This window comes from Lissotriton vulgaris, chromosome 9, assembly GCF_964263255.1.
Source record: "Lissotriton vulgaris chromosome 9, aLisVul1.2, whole genome shotgun sequence".
Taxonomy (NCBI): Eukaryota; Metazoa; Chordata; class Amphibia; order Caudata; family Salamandridae; genus Lissotriton; species Lissotriton vulgaris.
This window is the reverse complement of record NC_141697.1, coordinates 1117427530-1117440467: the sequence shown is the minus strand read 5'-3', so window position 1 is coordinate 1117440467 and position 12938 is coordinate 1117427530. Positions and strand designations below refer to the sequence as shown.

Here is a 12938-nt window from a genome sequence, read left to right as displayed (position 1 = left end):
CATATAAATCTTCATTATTCCAATGCCTGCTGCTAGCCTCTCTCACCACCCCACGGCAATCACGCGACCTTCAAACCCAACCTTTCTGTTTATTCCCTTTACTGAGTCATCTTAATCACCCCCGCTGAGTGTAACCGATCTATCCTCCTTCATTGCACACTGCTCCTTCTGTTCGCATTAATTTTGTCCATCACGTACCTGCCAAACAAACAAAGTTCATAAGCGCGGCGCAGAGAAAGAACTGTTAGCAGAGAAAGTTGTGCACACGTGAATGGGAAGAAGGAGGGATTGAACCTGTGGGTAGTAAAGGAGAGCACTGCTGAATGAATAATGGAGTGCAGTATTCAGAGTGTATAACGTGCTGGTAGAAAACCCAATATACCCTTTTTTATCACAAAGTTATTGATCCGGCAGTGTACAGATTCGATCACTGGATTAGACATAAATGCAATGTTATGGCATGTAAAAATATGACTGTTTACTTAATGATTGAATTTTAATACATATATATTTGTTAATTTCAGTTATCCCTGACGAAGGGCCATTATGGGTCCGAAATGCATTGGGCATAAATAAACTGCTTTGATGAAATTGGCATTTGTCGTGTTCTTGCTAAGAGGTTCGGAGGGCCCAGCTTGAACATCAGAAACCTAGGAAATAGCTTTTCCTTGCTGGCGGAGTGGAATACCCTTAAGAGTGACAGTGTATGATTTAAGCAACATAAAGGAGTTAAAACGGATAGAAAAAGAAAGTAATTGGATAAACTAACGCTGTAAAGGCATCGTCAAAGCAAGCTGTGCCTTCGGTTTTGGGGCGAAAAGTAGTCCCAGTATAATGTTGTTCAGTTAAACACGTGCAAAGTGGGCTGGGCACGTTACCTGTGTGCACGCGACACCAAGTTTGAAGAAAAAACCGAAGCAATGAACTATCATAAACAGGAGTGCAACCCATACATACATAGATATTGTTTCACAACTCCAACGGGGAGCCATTTAGGGGTCCAGCAAGGTCCTCAAACAGCTACCTCAGCAGATGAAGCGGTCTCCAGTCCGTTCCAGGCACTTTTATCTTTTGCTGGGCTTTTCTATAGACGCAGTAAGGATGCAATGGATGAGGAATGCTGAAGATTCTTACAGGATGCAGTGGATGCATTGTTGTCTGCGGGGATCTTCCTGCGACTTCTCGGTTCTCAAAGGGGGTGTGGTGGTCCTGGTCACAGGGTCAACGCTCCTCGAAGTCCACTCAATGCTGGCAGAAGTCTACTAGTCGCTCAGTATCTCAGTCACAGGCCAATCCTTCTTGAGTCTATAACTCATCCCTGGAGGTTGCAGCTGCACTCTGACAACAGTCCCGGGTTCAGAGATCTCGGGTGCAACATTGTGCGTTGGGTCCTGTTCCGTGGTGCAGCACAGAGGTGGCTGGTGGCGGGTTGGAGATTCTGGGTATCTAACTTGCCCCAGCAGGCTTCTTTGTTGTTGTGTCCCTGTGCTGTGAACAGGAGTCCAGTTTATAAACCCTTGGAGTCTCTTGGCTTTGGCTGGGCTGTGGAAAGAACCTTTCCTCGAGTAGGACACAGCAGGCACAGTCCCTCTTCCATGCTAGCTGCCAGGTTCAGCAGGTGCAATCCACTGCGGTGTAGCTTCTCTATGCCAGTTCCACAGTGCAGCAAGGCACTCGTTCTTTGGTACTTCTTCTAGTCCAGTCTAGATCGGAGTTTGGTGTGCCATGGGTGCCCTACTTATGCTCAGAAAATGCCCTCAGGCAGAATGCGGTTGCTAGCCAATGGGTTACCAGGTTACCGCCCACCTGATGACCAGTTCCTGCACAGTGTGGCATCAACAATGGCTCCTGTGGGGAAGATACTTAATAGTAGAATGAAGAAGGAAGCAAAAATTTGCATATATACGCAAGGATTTGGTGAGATGTCAGATAGAAATCAAGCCAGAAACACTGATTACGTTTTTCAATTTTCAATAACTGTATTGAGATTTGGATACACAGTGAAAGCGATTTTACATGAAATAACAGAAACTATTTACAGTTGTGTAATGTGTCCCAAGTGAAATTATGAACCAAAAACATAGAATTAGAATTTGTGAAGCAATATGTGAAAGGTTTCAAGTAAACTTTTGTTGTTCCCAAAAAACGACCACTCTCATTTTTTACAATGCATAACATCTATATAGTGATAGAATGCCAGTTACAGTAGTTCGCTTTTCTTAATTGTCGATGGCGTTTCAACCCTAATATGGATGTAGGGTCTCTTCAGGACCTACAATGTTGGGGACATCTGATTTGCGAATTGCTAGAATATTAGTGCTGTGTGTGAAGAACCTTGTGCAGCTGAATTTTAAAAATATATACTCACTAGGAAACCTGGCCGGGTTCCCTATGAAGCTTGTGAGTTTCAGCAATTCAGGGAAGCACAATGGCTGTCCTCTAGGTTGCAGTGCTTGGAGTGTGAGGATGCATTTGTTGTAGTCTGCGCAGGCGAGTGATTCGCATTTACCACTGACTGTGTAGAATTTCTTTCTATATTTATTTGAAGCACCAGCAGGCGAACCACTTTCGTCGGTTCTCGGAGGTTGAACCTTCATTCTACTATTAATTATCTTCCCCACAGGAGCCATTGTTTTTTCCTTAAAATACTTAATCACCCTGGTTCCGTCGTGAGAAGGGTTCCCTTGTTTTTTCGTTTACAGTGTGGCATCAAGGCATCCCAGTATGCACCATTCTGCCAGCTTCCAATATGGAAGAACCCCCGCTCTGGAGCTTCCTAGCTCATCCCAGAGGTGTGGCTACCAAGAGGACTACACCCCCCTGGAAAGCTGGTTTGGCAACTGGTTGCCCCTCTCCTGTCCCAAGTGCCATCCTGTCTGCCTGCACAATAGTGCCACCCCTCTCCCAAGTGTTACACATTTGCCCTTCAAAGCTAGCTTCTTCTTTGAAGCTCACCTTTTGAGACAACATCTGTGTGGCTCCCTGCTGGAAGGAGGTGACTTTCTGCCATAGCAGACCCCTATTTTATCCCCCCCCACCCTTCCCGGAGGCCGAAAGCGAACAAAATGGTAACTTTGCCGCGGTGACACAACTTGTTACATACATTTCAATTCAAGAATCAAGTCTGAGGTAATGTAACAATTTGTTTGATGCCTGGTGCTGACCCACTTTAGTTGCAGTCTTTCAGAGTTAGCACAGCTGAGGGGTCAGCATGTAACTATGTACTCGCCAATTGGGTGACCAAGCTTTTCCACAGTAAAAAAGGACAGTTTCACATTTTTACTATCGGATCATGTAAGGTGCATGTGTTGCACCCTGCCTTATGACTCAATAGGCCTAACATAGGCTTGCCACAGGGGTGACTTGGACATATACTGGGGGGATTTCTGACTAAAGTCAGTCCAGCAGTTCAAACTGGTCTTCCAGCCTGTAATGGTGGGCTGGGAGTCTCGTTTTACCCGTGTCACACCCATGGTGGCACAACCAGTGCTACAATTCCTGGCGGTGACCCTCTCTCTAACTTTCATGCCCTGGATACCGTTTACTAGGAACCCACAGGTAAGTTAGCTTAGCCTATTGAGTATGAGTCAATTCGACATACCTGTTTAAAGATAAGGACACAGGCACGAGGCCTGGATATCTGTGCACTCTTGGGGTAAAAAAAAACGCAGCATCCGTCCAAAAACATTGGGTATGACCATATCAAAAGAGACATTTCCTTACAGGGAACAATGGAAGAGTGAGGTTGCTGGAGAGTAAAATAACCAGCCCAAAGCAAGGGCACCTTCCAGCAACCCACTCATCGCTCTGGCATTTTGCCAAATTGGGTTGTCAATAGGTGAATGAAACAAAAGGAAGCACAATATGATAAACTGAATCGCGAACTGAATGTGGTGGCCATAGGAAATTCATTTTAAAGATTGAGGTTTCCATGTGTATAGTTTACAGTCAAGACCATGGTAAACCAAAATCACACACAAATGGCAGTAACATTGGTTGTAAATCAGGATATAAGGGATTAGTTAATAAGTAGGACGTTGGTGTGACTACAAAAAGAGATTACACACAAGTTTATATGAAAGTATCTCATATATAGTGTATATAAAACACAGATTTTTTGTTTAGAGCATTGCATCAGCCACCCTGACAATTTCTAGTTTTTCTCCACGTTATCACCAGACTGGTTGAGGTTCAGCTGCTCGGTGTTGGTCTAATCAGTTGGGACGAAGTGTATATGTCACTTGAGAAAGTACATGCTTGCTCAGCATGGGCTGAAAGTGGAGCTTTGTTCACTACCCAATCTTTTAATGAAGGGTTGATAGTCGAGGGGCAGTCTTCTTTTTTTTTTTTTTCCTCATGTGTCGTAAAATACGCCTAAGTTTCATTTACAAGATTATGTTCTACTGTACTGTTAGCCTCTTCCCCATAAGCAGCTCTGCTGACCGAGTCTGACGAGTTTGTCTGAGTAGGAGTGTGGCAGGAGGCCAGGGGTACTTGGAGAACAATTGTCCACTATCGTGTTCCTGGGGCTCAATTTAACCTGGAGGAGATTGTCACAGAACACCACAGCCCACAGGCTTCCCAACTATTGCGTGGCTGGGGACCTAGTACCCCAAAAACCTCGTGGGTCAGGTATTCACAGGTCGAGCCAGACCACCTGCCAATCCCCCCACCAGCCATAGCCTCTTAAATTTGTCCTCCGACCATCATGGGCATCCAATGCGAGGCAGGACACTCTGATGCCTTCGGGTCTAGCTTTTGTAGAGTCTTATATAGCATAAGACTCTAAAATACATTAATAAATAAGTAATTTCATACTAACCCATAGTTATTATTTTATATACCGCATAACTGAAAGGGAAAAAAGCCCAGGGTTAGTAATAGTGGGAGATTTCAATGCAAAGCTGTCTAATAATACTGTGCAAATATATAAAACTAGAAGAGGCTTGTAATACCTATAAGCTCTGCTTCAAATACGAAAAGTTGATGTGGCATGCTTCTCCTGGAGAAGTTAATTAATGCTAGAGTGAATCCAGATTTACCAACCTACTCGACTAGAAGAGGTAATAAAGTCTTCTCAAGTAAAAGACTATATAATCTCTACCAACAAGTTATTTAATGTAGGATCTGAAATACATTTAATATATTCAGTATATAGCGATTAGGTAATACTTCAAGTTCATCTTGACATACCACATCAGCTTACTTCTGAATGGTCTGAGATCTGTAATGTACAGGCCGATGTCTGTCCAAGAAGTGGTTCATTATATTGAAACCTGTATAACGTAAATATCTTCACATCCGGCTGCTCAAAAAAGAATGCAGGCTGACCAAAACTGCCAGGGGCAGATTTATGATGCCCTTGCGCCGCAATTGCGTCACTTTATTTGACGCAACTGTGGCGCAAACAATGCGCCCTATTTACAACGTGACGCATCTAGGAGATGCGTCACGTTGTAAAGCCCTGCGCCATAAGGAGGCGTTCCTGCGCAGGGGGGAGGCGTTCCTGCGCAGGAACGCCTCCTGAAAGTGGTTGAGTGAAATCTATGAGATTTCACTCAGTCACTTTCTGGCCAATGCTGCGTCAAAACCCTGCGCCTGCTTGAAGCAGGCGTAGGTCTTGATGCAGCATTGTTTAGATGGGGCACCCCCTAGCCTTGCTGGAGCTGCGTCGTGCTTGCAAAACAATGTAAAACTTGTCCCAGTGAGGTTGATTTGACAATACTAGCCTCTGTTTTCATCTGACAGGACCCAAAGACATATAACCTCGATCTCCACCCTCTAAGAGGCGCCGGACGGTGCACATAGAGGTAGGCTTTCATCCAAAATTCCCCCCCGTTTTTGTTGTAAAATGAGAATGTATTTTTATGAAACGCTTAAAACAACACATGCTCTATTCATTTTAGAATTAAACCTTTGAGGTGCCGCCCCCTGTCCATCGATCAGTTCATAGGAGCCTGATAACCACAGGTACCCCTTTTTCACAACCTCATGAATTAAATCGATTCATGTGAGTCTTGGCTTTCAATATCGTTTTATTTTTCTTTTTTACACAGACAACTCGCAAAGCCCTGATGAGGGTTCAAACACGTTTTGCTCGAACCTGAAACGCGTCGGCACTTTGCAAGAGCGCAGTAATACATTAAATGTGCCTATGCTAATGAACATTGTGCAAGCTCTTGCCCTTTCACTTCGCTTTGGTGGTCTTAAAACAGGCATTGATGTTTAAACATGAATTACTAAATGTGTCAATATTTTCGTTCTGTGTACTTACGTTTTTCATGAATTGTTGTTGTTTATAACTGTATGTATTTGTATAATCACTGTGTTGATTGTGTGGGTTTACCTTTTTTCTGCTTTTTTTAAAAAACAATTTGCTGAAAAATATAAAAACTACGAGTAGTAGGTATAAATAAATGTACCTTCACATGTGTCATTGAGTTACACGTGCTTGCTTCTTTGAATCATTGTTCATTCTATGAGGTGTGGGCATCTTCCATTTTCTCTGCGACGCAACTCCAGCAATGCGCCACATTTCCGGCACAGATGCGTCACGCATCTGTGCCGTTTTTGCACCATGGTGCGCTGCATTATAATCCTCAATAGAAGTCAACGGGCGAAATACATTCTCCCAATTCTTTTATTTTTTTAAATCTCCCACTTTCCGCGTCTAAAATGTTGGCATGTATTGCTAACAGTTATGAGGCAGCGGATGGAACAGTGGCACAAACCATTCAAATCAGCAGGGACCACAATCTTCCAACTGTTCCTCCTCCTCTGCTGCAGTGTTTACCAAGTTACTTTAATTTGCTCCCTCAGGCGTATGCCTGACCGTAGAAAGTAGAATACGACATTTCCTACCTGGCTGGGATCCATCATATCTGACAGCGGGTCTTACAGCTTGTTCAAAGGGGCTACATCCTAACCCTTCATCTTTTTCTGCAACGGGGGGACTTTTGGAGGATCTCTCTCTGCACTCCTGACCCAGGAACACAACCTTCTGTTGCCGAAGGGTGCCATCTTGTGGGCACCAAACATGGAGAAGTAATAGAGATGCTATTCGCTATACTACCTCTTTCTGAGGACCTTTGCCCGCTGAATATCTTTCTGAAGAAAAACAGCTTCAGAATGCTTACTCTGTTTCAAACTTTGTCAGCTATAGAACCAGGAGATTGAATAGCGTCTTTGGACATGCAGGGCGTGTGTTTCCATATACCTTTCCTGCAGTCCCACAGGTGTTACCTGTTTTCAAGACAGGCCAGGAACACTTTTAATTTACTGTGCTCCTCTTCAGCCTTCAAAAGAGAGATGTCCTTGGTTACTGCCCATCTTTGAAGGTGGAAGTACCTATACCATCAAATTGATGACTGGCAGCAAAAGACGGACTTGCCTTGTCAGTCATAGCCCACCTCTACCGAAGTCTTGATATCATAGGGTTTTACTTTACCAAGCCAAACTCCAGCCTGATCCCTGCTCAAAGACTCCCGTTCATTGTGGCAATTTCTAACATGATGGTGTTCGTGCCTTTCATCCGCCGCAGTAACTTGGATACATTCAAGCCTTTCATCCGCCGCAGTAACTTGGATACATTCAAGATGTGGTCATGATGTTTCAGCATCACTCCTGGGTTTTGGTGAGAATGGTTGTTAGGCCTCTTGGTCTCCCAGCCCTGTGCATCCTTCTCATCCAGAATGCCAGGTGGCCTATGCAGAACTTGCAGTGGAACCTCTGATCCCCCTGTGTCTAGAATGCATCTCCAACTCTTTTCAGAGCTTGAGAGACATGGTGCAGAATTTACTGTGGTGGCAGATGGACACCAACCTGACCTGTGACATGCCACTCTCCCTCCACCACTTTGAATGTATTGAGGTGAAAGATGTATCCTTGCTCGTTTGGGGGGAGCCATTTGGGAGAGGTAGAGCACAGGTCTCTGGTCTGTGAAAACCTTCCTGCCATTCGTCAGAGGGGGATTGGTGCCAGTCCTCAAACAGCACAACCACCAGGTGATACTGCAACAAGGATGGCAGAGTAGAAATCCTGGCTGTTGTGCCAGAAGACACTGTGCCTCTGTAGGTAGCTGGATCAGCTGAACATCTGGTCGCCAATCACCTGATGTGGGTCTCTGAATACCAGAGCTAAGAAGGCGATGTCTTGCAGGCTATAGGTGGTGTCTTCATCTCAAGATGGTGCTGGACGTCTGTGATCTGGCTAGATCATTGAACGTACAGCGTCAATAGTTCTGTGTGCTGAATTTCTGCAATGGCACTTTTTAAGAGATGCCCTTGGATGGAATGGACTAGGAGAGTGTGATACCCAATGCCCCTGAGCCTAAGCATTCGTTCTTCAGTTACACTCACACTTCAGGAGGACCTCATGTCTCTGCAACAGGTCATGGTCCTTCATCCGTGTCTCCACAACCTACAACCCCATCCATGGAGTTTGAGCAGTGTCATCTAAATGCATTTGACTTGCTGACTGTGGTTGATGTCATCCTTGCGATTGGATGCCCTTCAACGAAGCCAATCTACGTAGATCTCTGAGAAGACTGTAACACTGATCTCGTACAATGCAAATTTTCTTATTTTATTTTGTTGGTACTTTCATTAACCCAGTAAAGACTTGCAATGAGCACATTGAGAAGTTATTTATTTTCTCTGTTTCGCCCTTTCTGTGTTTACCTGACTAACCGTTTTTGTTTAAGTCTCCGTTTGTGATGAGGTATTTGGCTTTGACTTGCATGTTTCCCCCCAGACCATTTGTTATGCCTCCAAGGGATCCGAAGTGCGTCTAGACATTTCTCACGTGCACGCCCTTTAAGACTTTATTCAGCTGTTCCTTAAGGCACTGGCCATTCCGCCAAGGCCACTACAGTGGCACTGGCAAGACTGGTACCTATTCTAGACATCTGCCAGGCTGCGACTTTGGTGTCTGTGAACATGTTCAATAAATACAATTACCTAGTCCGTTAGGTCTAGCTAGAATGTCACTTGGCCTGCTCTGTTGTGCAGGACTTTTTGATCTGAGCCCACTGCCCATCTTTGGGGAGTACTGCTAAGGTTTATTTCTCAAGATGCAGAATCTGCTATTAGAAATATCCATCAGAAGAACAAATTACTTGCATTCAATTATGCTCTTACTGGTGTGTGCTCTATCTAACTGCAGATTCCTCACTTCAATGCTGCCTCCTCATTCTGTGGAGTGGCTTTTTGAATCTAAAAAAGGTCCCAAGTTATGGATCAACAAACTGTTACTAATAATTGTTCGCTCTTTCCGTCTGAGAGAGAGGAAAGGGGAAAGACAGGAAAATGATTGCACGCAGGAGTGGCACTTTAACGTCACTCTACTCTGTCACTTCTGGAATAGTGTGAAGCCAACGGAGAGCACAGTACGCCACCTAGTGATGTGCGGGAGCTACAAAAATCTGGGAATATTCTAAGGTGAGAAATCTAAACTTCGAGTATCCACCAGTAGGAGATATACCGGTTAGAAAAAGACAGCTGGTGGAGACAAGTGAGGGCGATAGAGTAAGAGGTGGGAGACAGGTGGCACCAGTGTAAAAGAAACAGAAGAGAGATCAAGTAAGTGAAAGACGTGGAATATTAGGAGATCAGTGAGAAAGACTCAATTGAGATAAAAAGATGGGTGAAAGAGTTAATGAAAAAAGCAGACCGGGGAGGGTGACAGTGGATCGAAAGTCCTGTAACAGAATTTCTCACACCCCTTGCTTTTTGATGAGTCAATGACCATAACATGTGAGTGGCCAAAACATATGGCGAACCTGCTCATGATAAACAAAATCCACAGCCATAGTGGTTGAAAATATTTCATTCATTTTGCGTGTATCTCTCAGCTAGTAATTTATTTGTTACCTCCTCCTAAAAGACTTCATGCTTTTGTGGAGAGCCAGCATCTGTGGTTTTCTTGGAAATACATTGGGCAGTAAAGTGTGCACATCTTTTTGCAACCACTTGTCATTGGATCATTTTTCCAGTGATTGGCTAGGAAAGTCTGTATAAATTATGCTGTAGCCACATCCTTAGATGTTAGCCGCTCGATCGTTCCCAGCATCGTTCAGGACTGGAAACGTCCTTTTGGACGAAGCACGCATTCGTTCAGCATGCAAGTCATAACGACTTGCATTTATGGGGGCACATTGGTGGAAAGGTGTTGGATTTAAATTCCAACACCGTCCCTACTGTTGTGTAGACTGGAGATGGAATAGTAAATTAAACTATTCAACATCCACCACCCCCCACCCCCTCCCAAGGCTAGTTGTTAAAACGACTTGTGTGCTGAAAAAATGCGTCTTAAAGACATGTTCGTACTAAAGCCAGCGTTCATAACAAATGCATCCTAAACGCAGGCGGAATACTGTCATACATTCGTTCTGGACAGTTGAGTCAATTAATTGATTACTCCATACTTTGCTATGGTAATTAAGACCACATTAATGTTTGTGGACGTTGTTAAAGTGAGAGAACAGAGCAAAATCCAGTTTCATGCCAGCGTGTAATTAGGTATAACCAAGTTGAGACAAGTGGTGTAGGGCACTGTACTGGAGCAAGCTTGTACGTTCCCTGCTCACATGTAGAAATACAGCATCTCATGCCAAGTGCAGTTACCATCCAGGCCTGCTTGAAACGGAGGGTCCCCCCTTCCGTTGGAAAAGTGCAAGAGGAAGGATTAAGATCTCTTAAATCACTATTTTCAACATTTTTGGTTAGAGTCCTTGGTAAATCTTTCTTTCAGGACATGGAATTCTAGAATGATTGTTTATTTTTCTTATTTTAATCATTTACCAGCGCAATGAGTGGCAGTCGGTTCTAGTTATATTCTAGCTTAATTGTTTTTTTCATTTTTACTTACATCATCATGTCTTTGCTTAGGTTTTGTAAACTCTTCACAAAAACAACTCATTGCTTCCCTTCCTACTCCTCCTCCGAAATTCAGTGCATGTGCAGTTTGACTTAGCTTGGATTATTTTGGTGTAATTTTACTGATTGTCAGAAGAAGCTTATCTTCAGAATAAGCGAGTTACAAATATTGTTTGTGTTGCAGCAAAATGCATTTATAGTTACTAGTCGCAGTTGAGGCATTCAACGACATGTCTACCGTTTCTTTACTTGATTATTTACTTAATACAAGTCTTATTGTTTAGGGTCTCCTACAGAAGCAGAAGGAGCTGGAGACGTGCCTGATTCCCGACGTGAACTGAGATCCGTCCATTTCAAAAAGCTACTGGTTCCTTAGCGAGTGGTGGAAAAACTCAAGCTCTTCAAATGAATCGTATTTCAAATACAGCACTTTAAAGGAAAGCCTTGATGAAGAACTCTATTTAAATGCTTACAGAGAAACCCTGCTGCATAATTTATACCGACTTGTGGTGTATGCAATTATTTCTGAATTGGAAAAGTACATTTTGGAGAAGTAAAGTGTATATTGTGCTTTAATACTTTTATATATTTGTTTCGTGTTTGTTGTATGGATGCTGCTATGTTGAAAACGAAACCGTGTCATAAACCTGTGTTACATTTTTATTATTGTGACAATGTTTTGTAGATTTTTTTTTACCTGAACTAATTTAACAGTATTTAATATGCATTTCATTTTAGTAAAAAAATAAAATGGTATTGTGTTTTGAAGTGTGGTTGCTCCAATTTGCACTTGGTCAGTAATTTGCCAATGGTTATTTCTAAGGAGTTAATAAAAGGGTGAGAAATTGTTTGCTATAACAAATTGAAGTGTGGATTAGGTCGATATCCTTTGTCTATGTTTTAGTGTGTGATTATGGAAAACATGTATTGACCTTACATTGAAACATTTGTATTGGTTTGAATGTTGTAACAGCAAATCTAAGAGGAGTAACCCAGAGACATGCCCAACTAAAGTGTTAAAGTGGATCATTTGAGATTGGATTTCGAGTTCATACAAATATTTATGCTGTTAAACATAGAGGACTGCGGGTTTAATTTATTTAAATAAAAGGCATCTGTTATGTTAATTAAGCAATATGACCTATGAAAAATCAAGTTTAGCTCAACGCGAAACAATTGGTTTCTCTGCAAATATTAACCAGCCACAGAGAACAATGAATTCGTTTCTAAGGTAAGTTTCTGATTTTACAAAGATGGTACTTGTACCTCATTGCCAGTGTAGACAGAATCTTATAATGATAGACTGTGTTTATGTTTCGATTTACGTGAAGACGGAAATACATTTTATACAAATAGGAAACGGTTATTAGCGAACACTTGGATAAAATCCAGGTTTTGCCATTTACTTTGGCAATGCTTACTTTAGGAACAGTATGTCATTTTCAATTCACATGGATGGCACCCAGCACCAGAACGCTGATCCTCGCACTGCTACCCTGCTGTGACCTTCCACCCCTCAACCCAGGCCACAGCTCCACACGCTTCTGCTCACGCACAACACAGAGGAGCATTCTCCTTTTTCATGCACTTACATTCAAACACTCACTGCACTGACAGCACCAAACACCCCACTCTGGACAGTCACACAATTCGGAAATCATCCACAAAACACTCCCTACTCACATGCATATGCTACTCAATCACCAAACCCATCAGAGAGATCTGGGACTTCTGCATGCCCATGCCCCTGGCCTACTTTTTCCCCACAGAAACCTGGCTGAACCCTTAATCTTCACCTGACATTGCTACCGTCATCCCCCCTGCCTACGAGATTGACTGGCAAGACAGACTTCTCAAGCCCGGAGGCGGAATCTCCATCATCCACAAGAACACTATCAGCTGCACCACACCCACATACACGTCGAGCTCCAAATCACAGCCAACTTCACCCTCATCTACAGACCACCAGGACCGCGCATCAACTTCACCAATATGGACTTCGCATTTTCTATCCCTCTCTCGCTACACCCTAAGGAGAGACTTGAACGTCCACCTGGAGAAGAA

The 12938-nt window shown here is 43.3% G+C and overlaps 1 protein-coding gene across 1 annotated transcript in view; it reads left to right on the top strand.

Moving 5' to 3' along the window:
• Nucleotides 1-11639, top strand: part of CCDC66 (coiled-coil domain containing 66) — a 262436-nt gene extending 250797 nt beyond the window's left edge. The window contains exon 19 of the mRNA XM_086939128.1: nucleotides 11159-11639. Within this exon, the coding sequence (XP_086795254.1) occupies nucleotides 11159-11215 (57 nt within the window). The 3' untranslated portion in view covers nucleotides 11216-11639. The remainder of the gene's footprint in view (nucleotides 1-11158) is intronic.
• The last annotated feature ends 1299 nt before the right edge of the window (nucleotides 11640-12938 follow it).